The following is a 23,034-nucleotide window of genomic DNA, read 5'->3' as shown; positions in this document are numbered from 1 at the left end:
CAAGACCTCTGATGAACCATTCCCATTTTGTGAAACAAATCCAAAATATCACCCTCACATAATTCTTTTGCATTATCAGTCCTCATACATAAAATCTTCTTACCATATTGTGTATCAACAAAAACAGCAAAAGAATTCAATATACCAACTGCATCAGATTTGTTTTTCATAAGAAAAATCCATGTATTCCTTGAAAAATCATCTACAATGGTGAGGAAAAATGAGAAACCATCATGTGTCTTTGTCTTATATGGTCCCCAAGTGTCTACATGTATTATCTCAAAGCAATTAGTAGTAACTGAACTATTCTTAAGAAAAGAAAGTCTAGTTTTCTTTGCTCTAGGACAAATCTGACAAATTGTGTCCTGAGCAGCATTATTAGGAAAATCTGACCTAACAAAGTGCAACTTATTGAAAGAGATATGCCCTAATCTGAGATGCCACAACATAGCATCTTCAGTCTGAGCTAAACAAGGAACTTCCTTGACTGTCTGCTCCTTGTCCTGTATCTCATTCACAGCATATAACCCAGACTGCAATTTACCAAGAACTACTGAATGACTCATTGAATGACCCTGAAGTACACACAAGTCATGAGCAAATACCAAATCACAATACAAGTCCTTGCACAGCTTATGAGTAGAAATCAAATTGAATTTGAAATCAGGAACATGCAGCACATTCTCCAACACAATGCCATTATCAAACTTAACCTTGCCTATGTGTTTAACTATTACTTGTTTACCATCAGCTACAGTAATAGTATTAGGCATTTTATCATAAACTTCATAATAATCAAGTAAATCCAGACTTGTGCATATATGATTAGTAGCACCACTATCAATGATCCATCTAGTATTAGAAAAGGTAACTAGACAAGTACCTGCCACATTAGCACATCCCGCGGGCTGTATTTCAGAACAAGAATTTGATTGAGTCTTCTGATACTCCAAGAAACTCTTATATATATTCATCCAAAGAAATCTGAACTGCTTCAGTATCTCCTTCTACAGACTCTTCTCCATAAGCAACAACAACTATTCTCTTCCCCTTGCTCTTGTTGTTACCAAAACTAGGTGGAAAACCATGAATCTTGAAGCAAGAATCAACTGTATGTCCCGTCCTCTTGCAATAGTCACTATAAGGTCTTCTCTGATTGTTAACTGCATCTGCATTAGAGAACTTGTTTCTTGTAGTATTAGTGTAAGGTGTTTGTAAATACACCTTGTTATTTTGCCTGACATGTTTATTATCATAGCCTGAATTGACAAATGTCATAGGTGCAATGTCAGAGGTAACAGATTGTCTTTGCATTTCTTCCTGTACCAATAATCTGTATGCAACAGATACAGTAGGAAGAGGTTGCATCATCAGCAAATTTGTTCTGACATTTGCATATTTTCCATCAAGTTTCATCAACAACTAAATAAGCCTTTCTTCCTGCTGTTGTTGTAAGAACTTCTTAGTCAAATGACAAGTACATCCATTACAGGTGCAGACAGGTATAGGTCTTACAACACTAAGTTCATCCCATAGAGCTTTAATTTGTGAGAAGAAATCAGCAACACTTGCAGATCCTTGACTTAAATCATACAAATTCTGTTGTAGAGTATAGAATTGTGGACCAGAAGTTTGAGAATACCTTTCATCAAGATCCTTCCAGATCTCTCTAGCTGTGTTTAAGTATAGCACACTTCTTGCAATTAAAGAATCCAAAGATCGCAGTATGTATGATATGATCAAATCATTATATCGATCCCATGCATGCTCTTCGATTAGGATCTACAGCATCAAGTTGAGGAAGACTGCCATCAACAAACATAAGCTTGTTCTTCGCTGATAAAGCTATACTCATACTTCGTCTCCATTCGCCAAAGCCTGTACCAGAAATTTCTCTGATACAAGAGGAGTTGCTGGATTCTCTGATGGATGAATGAAATATGGACTTGAAGGATCTTGTGTAGAACTCAAATTTGCCATTGAATTCAAGAAAATAATCGATTGAAAAATTCGATTGGAACTGAAATTTTTCTAGAAAATAATGAAACAAATAAGAATTTGATGAGAAAAGGATCAAGATTCAATTGAATATGATCAATTGAATGAGAATATTGCGGAAAAACTCAAGATCTTAAGCAGAATTCCGCTCTGATACCATGTAGAAGTCCATGGAAATCATGAACTGTTGAAAGAGAAAGATGAAGAACTGAGAGAATTGAGAGAGAATATCTGAGAGATTATTATTTCTGTAAAATAAGAATTAGAGAGTTACAACAATGAGATCTCTCTAAGATATTTATGCTTATCAGCTAATATAGACAAAATCCTTAACAAACTTTCTAACAAACTAGCCAGCTGTAATAATAGCCTAACAAACTAATTCTGTTATGCTGAGTCAGCAACTTCATGCTCTGAGCTAGATACACCAACATCCTTTAAATCCTTCATCATCATGGTAATCTCCACAAACATCAATACCATTTGTAGCTTTAATATAAGTTTCTTCCTTAGCATAACACCAATATGTCCCTTACCAATGTTACAATATCTCAACATATTACACCCTTGGAAATCTCTACGCCACCATCCTCGTCGAGTATTTGTACCAATAACTTGATGAACTCCGCCAAAACACGTTGTCGGTGTCATCATTGTCTCCGTTTCAACTTTCAACGTGTAATTATCGATCAATTTCCGATCAAATTATTATTGGCATTCCAATGTTGGTACGTACACTAGCTAGCCTCTAGGATGGTTTTTTTTGTTAAAGAATATATGATTGGAGAAATTCTAAGTTTGACAAGTCTAGATATTGTAAATATGTAAGAAAAATTGAGATTTTAGGATTTGAATCATTAAAAGACAACTTTGATTACTAAAGAAATTAAAGGAGGAAGATAACATTTGCTTGTATTATGTTACACGTTCTTGCTTGTGATATTCTTAAACCTTTTGCGTGAATTTGTTGGTCTAGCTTTTGCCATATTTGCATTGAATTCCAAATCAAATCAAAATACATTATGGCATATGTAAAACGTGACTTTTTGAGCTAGAAATATTGTCTTTTATTTTGAGGTGTTGCGTTTTGCTTGTGTCAAACACAAGTTTTGCACACATTGTTGCATGCATCCTTTTTTGGAAATATATGGTCATTTCCCTATGAATTTCCAATTGCATCAAGGGCAAAATAAATGGCCGAACTAGATTAAAATAATGGAAATTGCTTTAATATATGAGTCGTGTCATGCTTTAGGCAATTTTTATTAAAGCAGTCATCATGTATACGTAACAAAACTGATGCAAATTGACTGCTTGAGAAGAGGATCGGAGTTGATATGAGTTTTTCCCTAGCTAGAAATTTATCTTAGGACTATAATTAAATTTGTATTGGAATTGTTACTGATGAGTTTTATTACTCTTTTATCTTCTGAAACTCGTGAATGCCAATGATAACATTCACTAAATAGCCTCAGAATTGAGATGCCAATGATAACATTCACTAAATAGCCTCAGAATTGAGATGCATGACTTGTAGTGGACTCAGGACTGTGGAATGTCTCGATAGAGAGATTTGTACAAACGTTATCAGCGAACCAGATACTCCATACGTACATATACCGATACACAAGTTGGCTAAGTGTGATTTCATATATTCACGTTGTGAGTTACAATGAGGACTACATCTAGCTATTCATTGCTAAGTATTATTTGTAATGCAATAATGCTACACAAGGTAGTGATTACATACGCAAGGTTGGGAAAAAATTCAAGGCCATTGGACAGACTCAAGCTGCCTGATGAACCTGGTCTGCTTGGGGTTCCCTTTCCCCTTGGCAGATAGAGCAGTACACGCATACAAGTCATAAACCATTTGCTGGACACGTTTAAGCTGATCATGTCAATCGAATTTTGTTCTCAGCTTATTCTGATTTTCTGATTGCTTCAGTACAGCCAACTACACTTCCTGCAACAGTAGGGTAAACCACTTATAAGCAAAGTGAATGTTCAATTAGGTACAAAGTGTATAGCTCTTATACACACTTAAACGGCTTGATGCAGCGTGGTATACCATTGTAAAACATCAAAAGTGGAAATCAGACAGTTGAGACTGCATTTTGTTCCAGGAGTTCTTTCCCAGTAATTCCTTCCTTCAAAGTCTTAAAGAAAACTTCATAATCCTTTTCTGGAGGTGGGTTGTTAGGGTCCACTGTGAATGGCTCACTGAAAGGAACAACGCTTTTCACCTGTGATAATAGTATGTCAAAATGATTCAGTGACACTCAGCTTAACTGCTTAAGCAAAGCACAGCTAATACAGTTAAGATTAAGGCTTTGAGGATTCTAAGGAGCTTAGCATTCATTTTGTACGTATCTGTTTAGCTCCCCTAAGAACCTCTAATAATCATGAGATTCATGACAATGAGGACTACAAGAAAGTTACGGGAAAGGTCTTCCGATCCAAAAATAACACAGAAAATTTGAGTCGTCACGACCAAGATAGCTGACTAATAATTCTTGCAGAAATTTATTCCCTGAGACACAAAGTACTTTGTATATCATAAAAACTAAGCACATGCATGGGCACAGTGCCTACATAGCTAGGCAGCCTAGGCCCTCAAACTAGCTTGACTCGTTAGAACACATAAAAGCAAAATAAAAATTTTGTGATATCAAATCGGAAAATGATTTGAGATGGTATTCTAAAGTGTTACCTCAAATGTCTTGTTGCATGCATGTGGACTCGCTAAAGCAGCAACACATATTCGAGCTACTTCTTCCCTGGATATTTTTCCCTGTGATAACCAAATATGTTATGTTTAGAGAAAGAAGTGCCGATTATTATTGCTAACTTGATTTTGACTTCTAATAGAAAACATTGAAATTAATCTAGAAACAAAGAATAACAGATCCAATATGCAAGAGTAAGAGTCAACCGTGATATTATCCCCCTGGTCAAATATAAGATCTGCTCCTGCAGGTTCTTCTGTCAATGCGCAAGGCCTTACAATTGCATAAGGGATTCCACTCTCCCGCAACAAATCTTCTCCCTGAATTTCAGATAAATAAATCAATGATTATTAGATGCCAAGAAGCAAAGAGGTGAATAATTGGTCTGGTGCAGTTCTCAAAATTCAAATCGTACAAAAGGTAAGCTCATTTAAAATTTAGCAAAAAAAAGTCTGATACTGATGTCCATGTCAATGCTTGTTAATCCTCAAATTTCTTTCTAAATTTATATAATCAATCAAGAGTGGTAATGGATGGTAATGAAAACCCATATTACAGCCAGTAATTTGGGCTGTTAATGTTATGAAAACACCCAAAGAAGGATAGTAGTCAACCTTCAGTTTGTATGTGAGAATGAAGTCGAGTTCTTTGTTCAAACGGACAGCAGGAGGCTGCTTACTCAGATCAAGTCCAGGCCTATCAGGGCGGGTAACTCCTGCAGAGCTCACATGGACAAATCTACACATAATGCAAGAATGAACAATTAAGATATAAAGGAAAAACACTTAGCACTACGTTTAGAGCTACAAAATCAAAGCTCAAAGTTGTAGACCTTGGTGTAATTGGTTCTTGCATGTATGCCCTAATAGCTGACAGAGGAAGCTGGAAAGGGCCCTCCACAAAAGTTGGATTCAGTTTTCCATCATATTCAAACTTACTGAACATTAACTGGAACAAGATAATAACGTCAGTTGTCAGAAATATCCTTTTAGTAACTTCACAGAAATTAAAGAATTTTTTTTATTATACTACAGTAAAAAGAGGGGGGGGGAGGATCTGGAGAGCACCTGCAGCGAGATAACATTGCGTGCATCAAAGGGTGGAGCGTCAGAGACTGTCCGTGCTCGGAATATAGGCCTCAATGAGGAGAATGGTACTTTTATCTGGAAGCACCAAGAAATGAGTAAGAATCTAATCTGCAAACGCACTCAATAAACAATCTGTAATAAGTGATTGTCACATACTGATTGCCATTGTCCCTCCATTGTGTCAAAACCTGCTGTATAACCTACAGTATCCCAATCACTGCTAGTGCGAATGATGAGCTTATATCTACGGCCGTCACCTTTAAGTCGTAGCTCCAAACCATCATAAGCTGAAAGATCCTCCGGCTCCGCAAAATTCTAGAAAAATTACATAAAAGCATTCATCCGAAACATAAGTAATGTGGACTAAAGCAACAAAGTATGATATTTATTGTCCAGACACGAGTCAAGAGCGAGAGAAACAATGAAGGAATAAATGAATCAGCCATACCACCTAGACTGTGAAAGTAACTCTGAAGACAGTGAAAGTGATCAAGGACTTGATTATCAAGAGATTGGATATAGACACACAATACTAAGCTCCATTGTGGAGCATTCAATATACAATGATCAACGTACCAGGGAATGATCAACCACATCATCGTAAAAGCTGAATGACCAACTCATTATCAGTCTCCAATGTTTATATGATACTCTCCCTCTTCTACATCTACTGTCAGAATTTTTTTCCTCTGAACTCAATCAACGATCTTGAACAAGCAATTCTCAACACTCCAAGAAATAAGCCATAAATCTCATTCTCTTGGAGCCAAGGACCCTCCCAAGCACAAAATCATTCAAATCACAATATCACATCATCCAGGCAATTTTTACTTCTTTTAATATTGCTTTTTAAAACCACCGACTATATACACATTTAAACTTGATCAGTAGTTTAGAAATTTGACAAACAGTCCCTTTCATTACACCTTCATCCCTCTGCAAAAATCCCAGAAAGTTTAAGATGTCTAGCAACATTGTATTGACAATCATGGAGAAAACAGATGTGGCATATTGGTTATTGTGTTGAACCTAATGAAGAGCCACAATAGACCCACCATATTCATTATGATAACAAGCTCTACCCCCCACCTGATCCGGTAAAAACCTCTTTCTCAATTTAAAGCATCATTGGAATTTTTCTAAAATGTAAAATTATAAGCTTCACAGCCTATCTGCAACGTGCTTTACAGGTTTGTCCCCTGAGAAATGTCAAAGTGTTTTGTGACTCATGAAGCTGTGTAAAAATACAGGTTTTTAGAGTTTGTAGGTGTCGATGAGCCTTTGAGAAGGCTTCTTGTCATTTAAGTCTGAGTTTCAGTCATAATTTGCTTGATGTTTTTGATATAAGTTGCTACACTTGAATTTTTTGCTTGGCCTGTGCTGGGTTTGGCTTAACTGTGACTGATATTGTGATCAGTCCTGGCTTCTCTTGTATATACTGATCGATGCTGCATTTATGGGTTTTGGGTAACTCCTGTTTCTGGATTCTGTGTATCCAGCAGCTCTGTTTTTGTTTAATTGCTATGTTTCTTATAAGGCAATTTGTTGCAGTTTGGTCATAAAGGCTCTGCAAATGAAATGTTCCGTCCCTAACCCTTCTTAAGTTCTAAGTATTCTGTGATTGGTTATAAATTTCTATAAAATTCTTCTTTCATAATGAAAAAAAAGGGTCACCACAAGGTCAGGCCAATAATAAAAATGAATCAACATTTAAAAAGGTTTTTGAATCTCTTCAGCTAATAAAGAACAACTAAATTGACCAAATTGCTACTCCTCTACTCATACTTATGGCAACAACTTTTTCATTTTTCTGCTCTTTTTAAAATTTTAGGTTTTGCATCTAGTTGAAGCATGTGATTATGATAACCCAGCATCATTTTATGGTCCTTACATTTTCTTATAGACCTGGTAGCTATGATATGGCCTTGAATAACAAACCACCTCACCCCCCCCCCCCACCCACAATAATAATACTCCAAACCAGCATGAAAGTTCCATTTCAGCGAAGGACGACGTACCATGATACTTTCTGTTTGTCAAGCCCGACTTTGGTCTCTGGTTTGATGGTTGTATGTGCTAAAAATCCGGCCAGAGTCTGATTGATTTTGCCCTCCCTCAAGTGGTATACCCTCGATTAACAACCGACTAAAAGAGCCCCGATGCAAATGGCGGACGAGCGGTGATTGTATGTACGCTTCCCACAGGCAAGTAGCGCGTTGTACCCGAGAGTTATTTTGGTTGTTTCCGTTACACCATGCCCCTTCATTCTATGCTGACCCCGGCCGGGGCTGGCTTTTTGGGAAGCCCATTCCCACCGCGCCCACAGCCCGGCTAAGTGGTAGTGGGATTTTATCCCGTTCCCTCATCAAAGACTTAGGTGAGTAGAAGTACTAAGTTTAGGGTTGTGTAAGCCTGCCACTGAGAAAGTTAGTTAGAGATTATGTATAAAGCCGATTATTGAGATTAGTAGATTACAAGCCAGTACCCTTCCAGACATTTTTAGTTAAAGTGCTTCGCCATTTACATTTAGTCATTCTCTTATCATTGGGATCTTTCCTCTAGTCGACCTTTGCTAGTCTTTGAAGATTTCGATGAACCAGGTAACCAAAAGCCACGATCGGTAGGTCGAAACCCAGATCATGATTCTGGAGCATGCTGGTTCAAATCCAGCTCGTGACAAGACCATGGTCATATAGATGGGAGGATAGCCCTTTTAGAAGAGTTGTTGTTGTCGTGCAGTCATCCGATACGACGGATGGCTTCTTTCTAGATAGGGTGGAGGCTCTCTAAAGAAAAAGGGCAAGTGGTTTTGTAACCGAAAGTGATAGGGAAAAAATGAATGAAATGAACCCCCGGATGAAGAAAAAATATCCCTCCCTTTCACTAAAGGGGAGCCCCTATAGACGTAAAGACTTGAATGGATTATTTCATCCAAAGAATAATCGGTTAGAGCGGGAAAGAGGATCAAGTCATCAAATTGAATGGATTCCGGATTTCCCAACTGTGATGAATTCGGGAGCTGATGTAGGGTGGAAAGTGGTTACCAGAAGAGCAAGAAATCACAATCAAGCTAAACGAGCCACCAGTCCAAACAATACCCCCTTGGGAGTGTTGGATTGAAGGAGATGAAATCCGCTCCACTAAAAGGAATCGGAGACAAAAGAGCTCTTGTTCAAATGCCTATCCCAGTTAAAGAGGTAAAGGAGTGGAATGTTGGAGACAGCGGAAGTATAATGGGTGATTGGATCAGATTAATAAGAAATATTTATAAACTATATGAGAAATGAGTAGAGCTGCTGCACCTACTTATATTTATTCTTGAAAATGAAATAATACCGAAGAATATGTCTTCTTTTATTATATTCTCTTATATTGAAAATGATATCAATTACAGTTTATATAGGAAAAACTCATCCAAAATAAATAGTGGTAGAAAACTTAGGAGCATTATATGCTTTACATTTTATTTAGGTTTTACTATTTTATTATTAGTTTTTCTTAATTTTACTTATCTTAATATAGTTTATACATTGCACAATTACCTTTTATCTCACAAATTCCCCCTCTTAATTTGCAATGTTTAATAAAGTTTTAAATTTCTCGAACTTTACTGTGTTATAGCTTTGGTAAGCATATCTGCTGGCTGATCATTAGTGTTGATGAACTCGAGCTGTATTTCTTCTTCATTGACTAATTCACGTAAAAAATGATGTTGAATCTCAATGTGTTTACTTCTTGCATGAAACATTGTATTCTTTGTCATAGCGATAGCAGACATATTGTCACAAAATATCATCGTAGGGCTTTCTTGCTGAAGACCCAAGTCTTTTAAAATTCTTCGTACCCAAACTGCTTCACATGCTGCTTCAGTAGCAGACATGTATTCTGCTTCTGCAGAAGAAAGTGCTACTGTTTGTTGTTTCTTTGAATTCCATGATATTATCTTAGTGCCTAAACAGAAAATGTAGGTTGATGTACTCTTACGATCATCAATGGAACCAGCCCAATCACTGTGAGTGTAACCAATCAATTCTTCATCAACTTCACTATGGTATCTTAGACCTACTTTCTTAGTACCTTGAAGATATCGTAATATCCTTTTTGCGACAGCAAAATGTAGTTTGCTAGGATTATTCATAAATCTTGATACCATATTCACTGCGTGAGCTATATCAGGTCTTGTATGAGTTAAGTATAGTAAAGAACCTACCAAACTTTTGTATACATTAGCATCAACCTTACTAGCTCCATCATCTTGACTTAATTTTTCATTCAAAGCCATAGGAGTATTCACTGGTTTGCAATTTTCCATATGAAATTTCTTTAGGAGATCGACAGTATATTTTTCTTGATTAAAGAAAATTTCTCCCTTGGTTTGCGTAACTTGAATTCCAAGAAAGTATTTCATGAGTCCTAAGTCTGTCATTTCAAATTCTTGCATCATAGACTCTTTGAACTCATTAATGAGTTTCATATCATTTCCAGTGTAGATTAGATCATCAACATAAAGACAAACAATGAGAAAATGCACATCATTGTTCTCTTTAATGTAAAGTGATGGTTCACTTGGACTCTTTTTGAATCCGTTATTCATAATATATTTGTCAATTCTACTATTCCAAGCTCTTGGCGCTTGCTTAAGCCCATAGAGCGCTTTATGCAAACGATAAACTTTATCTTCTTGCCCTTGAATTTCATAACCTTGTGGTTGCTCCACATACATTTCTTTTTCTAATACACCATTCAGAAATGCGGACACATCAAGATGATAAACATATAATTCTTTCTGTGCAGCTATAGCTATGGCTAACACTGTCCAAATGGTTTCAATACGAGCTACTGGAGCAAATGTTTCATTGAAATCAACTCCGGGTTTTTAGCATATCCTTTGACAACAAGCCTTGCTTTGTGTTTTTGAATATTTCCGTCTTGGTCTAGTTTTGTTTTATAAACCCATTTTAGACCAATAATATCTTTACCTTCAGGGTAATCAACAAGCTCCCATGTCTTGTTTTTCTCAATCATAACAATTTCTTCATCCATTGCTTTTATCCAAACATCATAATTTGATGCTTCTTTATAGCTAGAAAGCTCACTTGCAAATAAAGCTAATGTTTCTGTGTCATTTGCTTTAGATAAATAGCACTCGTAATCATCCAAATAAGAAGGCCGATTTCTAATTCTTCCTGGTTGATTTAAAACCGGAGAAGATGAGGTTTCTTGTGTTTGTGTATTTGACACATTATTAGGAGATCTATGCGGACTGTTTGCTGCATTATTTATTGTTCTTGGAGCTGGGCTATGAGAATTTATAGCTTCTTCTTGCACAGGAAAATGAACTATTTCATCATCCCATTTCCATTTTGCCGATTCTTCAAATAACGTCTTTGGAGACTATTAGCTTCTTAGCTTGTGGGTCTAAGAGACGATAGCCTTTTGATTCATCACTATATCCCACAAAAAGATATTTTCTCCCTTTGGGATCGAACTTGTCTTATCTTTATTTAAGACATATGCAATACATCAAAAAACTTTTAAATGACTAACAACCGGTTTTCTACCATTCCAAGCTTCATAAGGAGTCTTGTTACGAACTGCTTTAGTTGGTGAACAGTTAAGTATGTAAATAGCTGTATTTACAGCTTCAGCCCATAATGTTTTAGGAAGAGCCTTTTCTTCCATCATGCTTCTTGCCATTTCTACAATTGTGCAATTCTTTCTCTCTGCTACACCATTCTGCTTAGGTGTTCGTGAGACTGTCAATTGTCTTTTTATTCCTTCATTTCTACAATGCTCCATAAAAGGGTTATATATAAATTCACCCCCTCTATCAGTTCTCAATGTCTTTATCATATAACCACTTTGTCTTTCAACTAATGCTTTAAATTGGAGAAATACATTGAAAGCGTTTGACTTTTGATCAATAAAATATATCCACATCATACGAGTGTAATCATCTACAAATAATAGAAAATACCTCTTATTCTATAGAGAAGGATTTATTGTGGGACCAAATATATCTGCATGTACTAATTCAAGAGGAGCTTTAGCTCTCCATGAAGTTTTTGGGAATGGAAGACGATGCATTTTTCCATATATACATCCTTCACAAACTTGAATATTTCTATCAATGTGTGGTAATCCCACGTCCATGTCTTTTTATTTCAATAATTGTAATCCTTTTTGGTTCAAGTGTCCATATCATAAGTGCCATAGATAAGATTCATCCATAACATTTGCTTGTAATGTCAGCTTATTTTGTGGCATATGAAGCGGGAAAACTTTATTATCGGCCATTGGTACTTTTGCCAATATAGTACCAGATTTTTTATCCGTAACAATGCATTCCCCATTGTCAAAATTTGCTGAATATTCTCGTTGAACAAGTTGCCCAACACTTGGAGATTATGTGTCAAATTAGGCACATAAAGAACATCATGTATGTATTTTGTGTCATTTGTTTTGCTATTAACAGCAATGACTCCTCGTCCTTCGACGTTTGCCTTTTTTCCATCACCTAAGGTGACTTGATTTGCTACACCCATATCTAACTTGATGAACATGTCCTTATTTCCTGTCATGTGGTTGCTACAACCACTATCGAGAAACCATAAATTGTCAGACTTATTTTGTGCATCCATGCACGTAAGAAATAATTGTTCACCTTTAGCATTTGCGGTGAAATTTGCTTCATTTGTATTATTTCCATTTTGATGCCAACCATTCTTTTGAGAATGATTTGAATTACGACATCTCTTACGTTTAAAATAACATTCAGATGATTGATGGTTAGACTTACCACAAATACGACAAGAATTATTTGACCTTTGTTGATAATTTTGATATTGTCCGCGACCTCTTCCTCTACTTTGTCCTCGGCCACGACTAAAATTTTGGGTACCACGGCCTCTACCATATTGATGTCCTCTTTGGTTTCCCCCTCTTTTCTCTGACTCTCCTTGATATTGTTTGTTTGATATGTTAAGTTGGGATTGAAATGCTTGATCTACAAGTTGATCAGTATTTGTATTTCTTTTCAATTTTTGCTCATGTGATTCCAAAGATCCCATCAACTCATGCATTGTGAGAGTTGACAAGTCCTTAGACTCTTCTATTATAAATGTGGCAGAATTATATTTTTCTGTCATACTTCTTAATACTTTTCGAACAACTCTTTTTTCTTCTAATGTATCACCGAGACTTCTTATTTGATTAACTATCTCCGTGACTCGTGAAAAATCAACTTGGATATTTTCTGTCTTTTGCATTTCCAGGTTATCAAAATCTCTCCATAGATTTTGTAATCTAACAGCAACAACTTTTTCATTTCCTAGAAATCCTTGTTTTAATGTATCCCAAGCTTCTTTGGATTTTTTCAATCCATATAAGCGAGGAAATATAGTTTTACTCACGGCTGCATGAATATATCGTAATGCAAGTGCATCTTTTTTCTTGTTTCCTTGTGTAGTTTTTGTTGTGCTTCATTAGGGTTTTGTGGAAGGTCTTCATAGCCTCCTTCCACGAGCTCTCATAAATCTTGGGATATAAAGAATGTTTGCATTTGACTACTCCAATAGTCATAATGTTCTCCATCAAAAATAGGAAATGTCGGTTGGGAATAAGAGAAAAATGGTGTTGGTGTACTGGAAGCCATGATATAATTATTCCGGCTCTAATACCAAATTTGTTGGAGACGGCGGAAGTATAATGAGTGATTGGATCAGATTAATAAGAAATATTTATAAACTATATGAGAAATGAGTAGAGCTGCTGCACCTACTTATATTTATTCTTGAAAATGAAATAATACTGAAGAATATGTTTTCTTTTATTATATTCTTATATTGAAAATGATATCAATTACACTTTATATAGGAAAAACTCATCCAAAATAAATAGTGGTAGAAAACTTAGGAGCATTATATGCTTTACATTTTATTTAGGTTTTACTATTTTATTATTAGTTTTTCTTAATTTTACTTATCTTAATATAGTTTATACATTGCACAATTACCTTTTATCTCACATGGAAAGGGGCAACACCGCTTCCATTTAAGACAACTTAAACTCACCGGGCTTACGCCACAGAGAAAACCGAATTCGCCCTAACCTCGAATTCGAATTTTCAAAGGACGCAACCCAACCCATGGGGGAGCATAAGGGAGGAGCAAAGCTACGACTTGTGAGAAAGAGCTGCATGCTAGCTTGACACTCGTCTTCAACCTAATTTAGCAGTTTACGACAATTGTCTTAGATGGAGGGACCCAAGCGAGACTTTCTTCTTCTTCTTCTTCTTGAGAGAGTGTTCACAGTATTAATAAGGTCTGGATGAAATTTATGCCCAACTTATTCCGAGAGAACCGACTAACTACGGGGGTGTGCTCATAAACTCGTCCCCGCCCAGTCTTAGCTGGCACCGAAGCCAAGGGAAAGCATTTGAACACAAGGAATGAAAGAAGAGCTTAATCTACGAGATTCCGGATTGGAAGCGGGTCTGATATCCGATCTCCCACTGATGAAGGAGACTAGTCTCGACCAACGCTTACCTTATAAAAAAAAGGTATATAGTATATTCAATTTTCCAGATTCTATCTACGGAATGAAAATAGGGCAAAAGGGGAGAGAGCTCAATGAGGAAATAAAGAAAGAAGAGAAGGCAGCTAATTGACCATTTTCTTATAGACCTTGTAGCTATGATAATGGCCTTGAACAACAAACCACCTCCCCCCACCCTACAATAATAAAAATAAATCTACTCCGTCCTTTTCTTTATATTCTTATTCCTATGCGAATGAAATAGCGCGTTTTGTGTGCGGCTAACCACACCATGTGACTGCTTGTCAATGAACAAAGTAACCCCTATAACACTAATCGAGTAACCCTTATATTACTGCTCAAGTAACCTTTGTAACACTAATTGAGTGATTTTTACAACACAAACGAAGTAGCCCGCATGTGGCCAATCACATATAAGAGTTTGTGCAAATTGAAATATAATATGGTTACACCAAAAAAAAAACCTCAGGTGGCATCTTGTTTGATTCATCTCAAAGTGTTGTTCAAAGTATCCTCTTTTTTCAATTTATATTTACATACGTTCTTAAAACTATTTATACTTAATCACGTGCATTTGAAATTGTGCCAAAAAATAAATCAAGAGCAAGTGCTGAAACAGATGTGTTATAAAAAATAGAAAGAAAAGTAGCACCCACTGAAAAAGAAAAAAAAATTATAATGTACTGGAAGAGATGACATGAACACATGATGCTTATGAAGCTGCAATTATCATTTGTAAGAAACCAAGAAGTCAAGACAGCAAGCTTACTCTTGTTCTCACACTAGTGAAACCACCATTATTGGCGGTAGATACATTTCCTGAAAAACGAAAAAATAGCATCAGCATGATTTCAGAATAGTCACACATGATGCAGTATCATTTGCTTGAAAGAAACACCCAGTTTTTGTTGCACTATTTCAGAACTCTGAGTCCAAAATACATGTCTATAAAAATTCAGCCCAGAAAAATCCATCTCTCATTTGTCATAAACCAGATAACAGGGATTACAATGCTAATGATAGAAATGAAACAATCAATGATTGGTTCGTGATATGATTGGCTAAATTAGTCAAATAGTCAATGACTAATGATAAAGATGGATTAATCATAATTACAAGTTTACAACACATAAATATGTTTGATATTTTTAGCTGTCAATTATCTCCTTAATTGCAGTACTATATCTCCCATCAATCATGCATCTTTGGTATTATATGTTTTCCTGTTATGTTATAATACGCTTAAGGTTTCACAACAATATCATGGTATTAGGAGTCTTTCTATCTATTTCTCCCCACTACACACAAAATGATACCCAACCGTCCCTCTATCTCTACTCCTCTCATCTCCAACAATGACACATCAATAGAAATCTCACTGCCAAATAAGCCAACCACTCTTCAAAGCTTCAAATCGACCTTAAGCTCAACTCTGCGGTCTCGACAAACCATACCTTGGCAACCAACTCACTAACACTTCCATCACCAACAACTTTAACGATTAATCTTGCTCCCCATATCCTCTCTTCAAAACCATATGCAAAGACACAAAACCAAACATCATGACCTTCGAAAGAATATAACTTCTCACCCACCTACCTCATCTCCAAACTCATAAGGAAAGACCCTAAACTCAACTATCCTATCATCATTGTTGTGAGAAGCCAACCTGATAATTAGCCTCACTCCCCTAACTTCTTTCCAAACTCCCAAGGGGAGTCTCTAAGATCAACCATTAACGCTTCATGTCACCTCCTTGAAGGACACATTGACACTGCATTTTCACAAAATAGCCAAGTCAGACAATTGGACATGTAGCCATGCTAGACATGGGTACTCATATCCAAGTTACACAACTCAACTACAATACCACCATTGATGTTGTGAAGCTAATTCTAGTTATTAACTTTCCCTCCACCCCCCCCCCATATTTCCAAAATCAGGAGAGCCCTTATAGCTTTGATGTAGCAGCATCCAAATTCATACGGTCTTAATCCAGAATTTGGAATTTGATAGAAGCATTGATGAATATACAACCTAATATGTGGATGGTATAGTTGGTTGGCGTGTTTCTAATATAAAGGCCTAGATTAATGGCAAAAAACAAACATAGAAAAGTTCTTCAACAAGGGGGCATATTATGATTGCGAAAAGGAATGTACATATGCACATGGGAAACAAAGTCATGAAGTGCAAGCTATAAGTATGGTAAGAAAGATCATTATGTAATAAACTATCCAAATGAGGGGCAATATGGGTAGTCTAGTACTATTAGGTTAATAGTCCTTACTTGTATAAATAGGGAGAAAGGAAGAAAAAAATGAAAGGCTTAGTTCCTGTTTATACAAGTAAGGACTATTAACCTAATAGGGAGAAAGGAAGAAAAAAATGTTCCCTATTCCTGTAAGGAAACTTAGATAGTCCTTACTTGTATAAATAGGAACTTAGTTCTCTAACAAGAACTATCTAAGTTTCCTAACAGGAATAAGGAACGTTCCCTATAGGAACTTGAAGACAGCAAGTTAAGGTGTTGACTTGGTGTGAAGACAGCAAGTTCTGGAGGAACTTGGTATGTGAAGTTTCAATTTCAAACTGGAGTACAAGTGACAGCAGGAACTTAGTCCTGGACTGCGTGAAGCCCAAGCATCCTATGTTTACAGAATATTAGCGCAGCAAATTTATTTAGCTAAGATTTTATCTTTTAGATTTGCTGAAAATATGTTAAGTATGTTTACGAGTGAAACCTATTAGAAACGTGATAAAGTGCTTGGCAAATATAATTAAAATAGGAAAGTTTTAAAAGATAAGCTTTTAAGAAAAGATTTTCTAAAAAAAATTATTTCTTAAAAAACTGATTATCAAAAGATATTATTCGATTGATAATCTATCTTTAATAAGTTTTCCAAAAAGATTTTCTTTAAACTAGATTTACTTAAAACCGTGTTATGAGATTTTGTTAATTTAACATACTTATCTTTTGAAAACCCTACTTGCTATACGAGCTAGTCTTGTATAAATAGTAGAAATCTCATTTCATAGTTTTCTGTGAGTCTATGCGTGAAGGAATCGAATTGTGCTTAATTGTGTAAGTTTTCCAAGCTTATAAACTTTGTCATATTAGTTTCGGGTTTCATGTGTGGCTTACCTTTCATATACTAGGAGTCAAGTAATTTTGTATTGGTTAGGTTCTTGGGTGAGTGTGTGAAATATTCTTTACATATAGTTGTGTAGGCATCCAGTGTGAAGCTAAGAGGTAGTACTTAGAGAGTATGAGTGAATCTAAGTGTGGGACTTAGATTGGGTAGGATAGGGTCCTACAGTGTAGCATGTGTGGCTGAAACAAGTTCAGCCTGGAACTTGTGAGTAAAGGTCTGAGTATAATAGGTTGTAACTTGTGTGTTTATCCTATTATAGTGAAGTGGTTTGTTTTGGAAATCCCTTAGAAGGGTCGAGGTTTTAATTCAGTTGGCCCGGAAGGTTTCCTCGTTAAAACATGTTTGCATTGTAAGTTCCTTTACATTCTGTTTTTATATTCTGCAAAAGTAGCCACTAGGAACTCACATACAATTCACCCCCCCTCTTGTAGTGTTCGTCTCAACTAACACATTCTCTCTCCTCTTTTCTTCTTCCAATTTTTTGGGTTTCTTAGAAATCAACTTCTCACACTCTCTCTCTCTTCCTCTCAGCTACTCCAACCCAAAATCAAATACACTTTCTCTCTCCTCTTTTCTTCTTCCAGTTTCCGGGTTTCCAGAAATCAACACACTTTCTCTCTCCTCTTTTCTTCTTCTAATTTACTAGGTTTCACTCAACGTTGCTAATGTTATTTTGATATGAACTTATTATTTCAATTTATATATATGTTATTTTTAAATAAGTACATGTTATTTTATGCAAAATAGCACGAGCTGAGGTTGAAGTAAATAAGTAAATGACACATTGTTTTAGCGAAATAACATAAGATTTAAGCAAAATAACATAAAGCTTAGGCAAAATAACTCAAGCATATTGGGTATAGAGTACCATGATCTATAGTACTCCAGGAGTATATAATACTAACTCCACATATACTCGAATGGAATCTTTGGTGTACTTCAAAGAAGTTTGTTTCACACTTTATTTATAAACCATACATTTTGAGCTATAAAAAATCTACTGTATTCCAAGTAAATGCCACCACAGGTTTCCAGGGAGGGGTATATAGATTTATTGGTAGTGCAAAATGACTAGTATCTTGAGAAGGAAGAAAAGTGAGCTACTTAAAAGAATAATGTATTAGATTGAGCTAATTATGTAATTGCATCGTTAATACAAGCATTTATCAAATTTCCCCGAAATTTTCTTATTTCTCAGTTCTTCACAAATCTGATTTTTCATTTTATAACAGTACATGAATATGGCAATTTACAGAGCATAGTATTGGAGTTTCTTCCAAAAATTAATTCAATCAACACTGCTCTGCTATTTATAATGTAAATAACACAGCATACATAATGATTGTACAGTCATACTAACCTCTGAAAATCCCAGCTGCCCCGCCATTTTCACCTCCTTTAGGGTCAATTACAAATGTACTCTGACTAACTCCTCCCATCACAACATCATCTAAAGCACCCCAAGGAAGATCCCTAAATGAAGTACCTGAAAAATTGCAAAATTTTCAGTTGTATAAAAAGACAAACACATGCAGGAACAAGGGCAGGTAACAGATGTTATCTTTCTTGAGCCCAAATGCCTTCTTCCCCGGAAAATTTTAATTGAATAATCACTTATTGGCAATCCCATTTTAACTAAATAATACTTCAGATTAGGTAGCAATGAACCAAATAATTAACAATGGTCTCATCTTTTTATAAATTTCTTTATGCATTCACTCATTGCCATCCACTGAGAAACATGTACATCTATGAGGAGAAGCACACACATCAACTTATAAACTAAATATGGACATCCTCCATTATTTAATAGCTATAGGATTAAACTTCATGCCCTTCATCTAAACATTTTGGACTGGTTTACACAAGGCCTCCTTTTCTCTAGGGCTCACTTATTAGAAACAATGGCCATGATGTAAATATATATTTTTGATCCCATAGATAGCAAATAAAGAGGAGTACCTTCCACTCCAAAAAGCAATTTTCCTTCCTTTAGTCCAACACACCCTTTTACAGCATTGACCAAATTTCTCATGCCTATATACTCCACCATTTCGGGTGAATCACCTTTAATCTGTTCTTGTCAATTCAACAAAACCAATGCTTTAACAAGAATATTTGTATGTTAATAAAATATAATAATAACATTCACAGAACAATTTAAGGTATTTATTCCAACCTCAGGTTCAAAAAACTTGATGCCCTGCACAAAGTAAGAGCATCAGGTGTGTTAGAGCATAGGGAAAGCAAATAATAAAAATTGGTGAGTTGTGACAGCAATAGTTGATCAATAAGATACAAGATAGTAAAAGGTGATATGGATGGGCTGGTTAAAGGACAATAAAGAGAGAGATTATCCTTACTTGGCTGTATTTTGCTCTGTCAGGAGTATCCCCTTCTTTAGGGCCAACAATGACAGAGGCAGCATTAATCACTTTCTTGACTCCTTTGAAGTATTCAAGAGGTAGAGTGCTTTCCTTGGTGATGTCACCAATAACCTGAAGGTTTAGCCAAATTAGCATAGTTCATAACCGATAAATTATGGGAAGATGCTCTTTTTTCCAAATGGTTTTCACACGCTAAAGGTACGAGCTTAGTATGTTCGAGTTACAGGCTTACAGCAATTAAAAACAAAAGTTAATTAGAAGCAGGTAAGCATTAAAAGTCAAACATCTAGTACATATTACTAGTTAGAATCATAATGTGTAGCCAATATGTTTCACTGTCACAATAATTCACTTATTCTATAGAATTTCTGTTGTCACTAATCACACAGAAGGTTCTCTGATTTAGCAATTTCAAAGGGCCAGATTCCACTAAAAGAGTGTTTATAACTTGCAACGTAAATAAATAGAGAACCATCGTTATCATCGGGAAAGATGTATGAAAAAGAGTGTAATAGTATAGGCTATTAAATCAAGATAGCTGATGCTGATCAGTAGCTATTGATTTGAAAAAGAGTGATTAATACTTCCATGACAGAAGGGTTAGAACTAGTGCTACAGTTTTTCCACCAAAATTTAAAGGGATAGAAACATATTTGCAAAAAGGAAGAAACACAATCAAATAACAAAGTAAATAATACCGCAGATACGTAAGTTGAGTCATAATATTTACCAAGTCAACATCTGGGCCTAACATTCGCCTTGCCTTTTCTTCATTTCTAACCTGGAACAATGTGTTTGAAGAAAATGTTATGCATGAATAGTCACAGTCTCAAAGAGGCAACCATGTAAGTTTATCAGATAAAGATAAACATCTTGTCAATATCGGGGAAAATAATGGAGAATATAATCAAGGACAATATACCAATACTCGAACTGGCAGTCCTTTATTTTGTAAAACATCAACTACCCTTCTACCCACACCTCCAGTTGCTCCAACAACAAGAACTATCCCAGAAGATTCCATTTTCCCTACTGGCTCAGTTGATGGTTGGCCAGACAGTTTCTCAACAAGAGATTCAATGAACTGCAAGGAAAAAGATCACAAACAAACTACTTTAAGTATTCCGCTGATATAAGCTTCAATAATTAAAGAAATTTTAATAAAGTAACAAACCTTTACAGGGGACGGAACTGCATCAAAGAAGAACAATGTTTTCACAAATCTACCAAGGTCCCAAGGTTGATTACCCGTTGCAGCATATATTTGACCTTTAAATAATCTTTGAGGTTTATAAAATGACGGCTTCTGGTAAATAAAGAGATCTTGTCTATTCCGAAGTTGAAGAAATGATTTACCAAGTGACAAGGATGGCACTGCTGTACATAACGTTCTTCTAGACAGTTCTTTCTTCACAGAAGATGATTTACACTGCAATTCAGAGATAAACCATCTTTACAAGGACAAGATGATTTAGATGTGCGTATAGAAAGAAACTTATAGCAAATGCATTATGGCATGAATGAACAATTGAACAGAGGAAACACTCCTACGATGACTGTCCCGGGAAGAGATTAAAATCTGCTCAGGGCATCTTAAACAGACAACCATGGAATCTTCATTAGGGAACCTAATGCCTAACACCTATGTGCTTCACCTACAAAGCCCCCTCCTCCTACAATCAAGTTCACCTACAGCAGGCGCAAGGGGTAGAATTGACAAGCTCGAGTAATTATGTGAGCGCTTAGCAGGCATGTGTTGCATGGGGGAGTTAGTTGTAATGACTAATGAGAGAGTCATCAGAGAAAGAGAAAAGAAAGACAATCTCAAAATTGTAGTATATAGGGTGAGAGAAAGCATGTATGAAGAAAAATTCTGACATATAGTAGTATAACATACAAGATTGTAAAATGCAATTGGGAGAGTACACAGCCTTTCCAACGCTTTATGTTTATGCCTTTTTGGGGAATATCTAAATACAAAGTACATGCATCCTTTATATCCATTATATTCATCTTTTATTTCAGCTAACATCGTCTTCAACTCTTCTTTTTGTTCTTTGATCTCTCCTTGTATAGTTTCATCATCTCAAATCAGCTTAGTACTACAAGAATTAACACACACAGAACATACTTCCTCCGTTACATATTAGTCGACACATTTTGACTTTTAACACTATCCACAAACTCTACTTTGACTAGCTTTCATGATTTATAGAAAAGAAAAAACATGATCATGTAGGATCTTGTTAGCTTCTTCTTATCGTGTAATTTTATAATACACATTGATTATTAGAGATATTTACAGTTGAATTTATGCGTCGGCAAAAAAAAAAAAAAAAAAAAGACTTTTGCTACTTGCTGGATAACGCTCATTAGTCATTACTTTGTATATAATTTGAGAAAAGAGAAACAAGAAGGCATTACATTTGCACAAACTAAAATTGCAAATACACCATAACAAAATTTCAAATTAAATAATCTAATTAATTAATGACAAAAACAAAAAGGGGTTTGATCAAAATTAATTTATCATTGAATAAGTGCATAAATCAAATGTGACGACAGCAATAGTATAAAATAACAAGCTAAAAACCCATATCAATACTTTTACCCCCAAATCTTCTGCAAAATTGAATGTTCAAATAAAGATAAAAGAACAAAAGTATGTTAAATTGTAGAAAAGAAAGAATTTTAAGTTAGAATTATGTACCTGGAAGTTGAAAACAGGAGCCGGAGAAGATGATAGAAGCTTCAACGAAGAACAAGAACATTCCATTTTTGTGATTAAAGAGAGTGAGTGAACCAAAGTTGCCCCTCCATATAATTCGAATGTGGAGAAATAAATGTGAGCCACACGACGCCACGTACTCAAGTCTACAACTAACGGGCACTTGTTAGTTGGAGAAGTGCATCGATATGCATATAGATATACTCCCTTAATCGGTTATTCCCCTTGTCTTAGAGGATACTCCGTATTAACAATGGTCTAGTCCACTAGCCTGATCAGATATGGTCTAGTTCGGGAAAAAGTGCGGATTTGAACAGCCCTTACAATCACAATTTTTGAACCAAAATGCTTTACTCGAATAACCTAAAAAAAAAAAAAAAGGTCTTGTCCGAG

General features: G+C 35.8%; 1 protein-coding gene across 1 annotated transcript; it reads right to left on the bottom strand.

The window, feature by feature from the left end:
- Positions 1-3,570: 3,570 nt before the first annotated feature.
- LOC110716158 lies at positions 3,571-22,778 on the bottom strand. Its single transcript, XM_021894787.1, has 17 exons — positions 22,624-22,778; positions 21,088-21,342; positions 20,836-20,997; positions 20,644-20,694; positions 19,890-20,024; positions 19,706-19,729; positions 19,489-19,600; positions 18,887-19,012; positions 15,141-15,190; positions 5,972-6,130; positions 5,795-5,890; positions 5,560-5,675; positions 5,342-5,465; positions 4,934-5,047; positions 4,712-4,792; positions 4,070-4,244; positions 3,571-3,964 (listed from the first exon to the last, which is right to left on the bottom strand). Exons 1-16 carry the CDS (start codon positions 22,687-22,689, stop codon positions 4,095-4,097), a joined length of 1,821 nt encoding a protein of 606 aa, XP_021750479.1. The 5' UTR covers positions 22,690-22,778; the 3' UTR covers positions 3,571-3,964; positions 4,070-4,094.
- Between the last annotated feature and the right edge of the window lie 256 nt (positions 22,779-23,034).

The sequence above is a fragment of the Chenopodium quinoa genome, unplaced genomic scaffold (assembly GCF_001683475.1).
Source record: "Chenopodium quinoa cultivar QQ74 unplaced genomic scaffold, ASM168347v1, whole genome shotgun sequence".
NCBI lineage: Eukaryota > Viridiplantae > Streptophyta > Magnoliopsida > Caryophyllales > Amaranthaceae > Chenopodium > Chenopodium quinoa.
The sequence above is the reverse complement of the archived record's forward strand: the minus strand, read 5'-3'. Positions and strand labels throughout refer to the sequence as shown.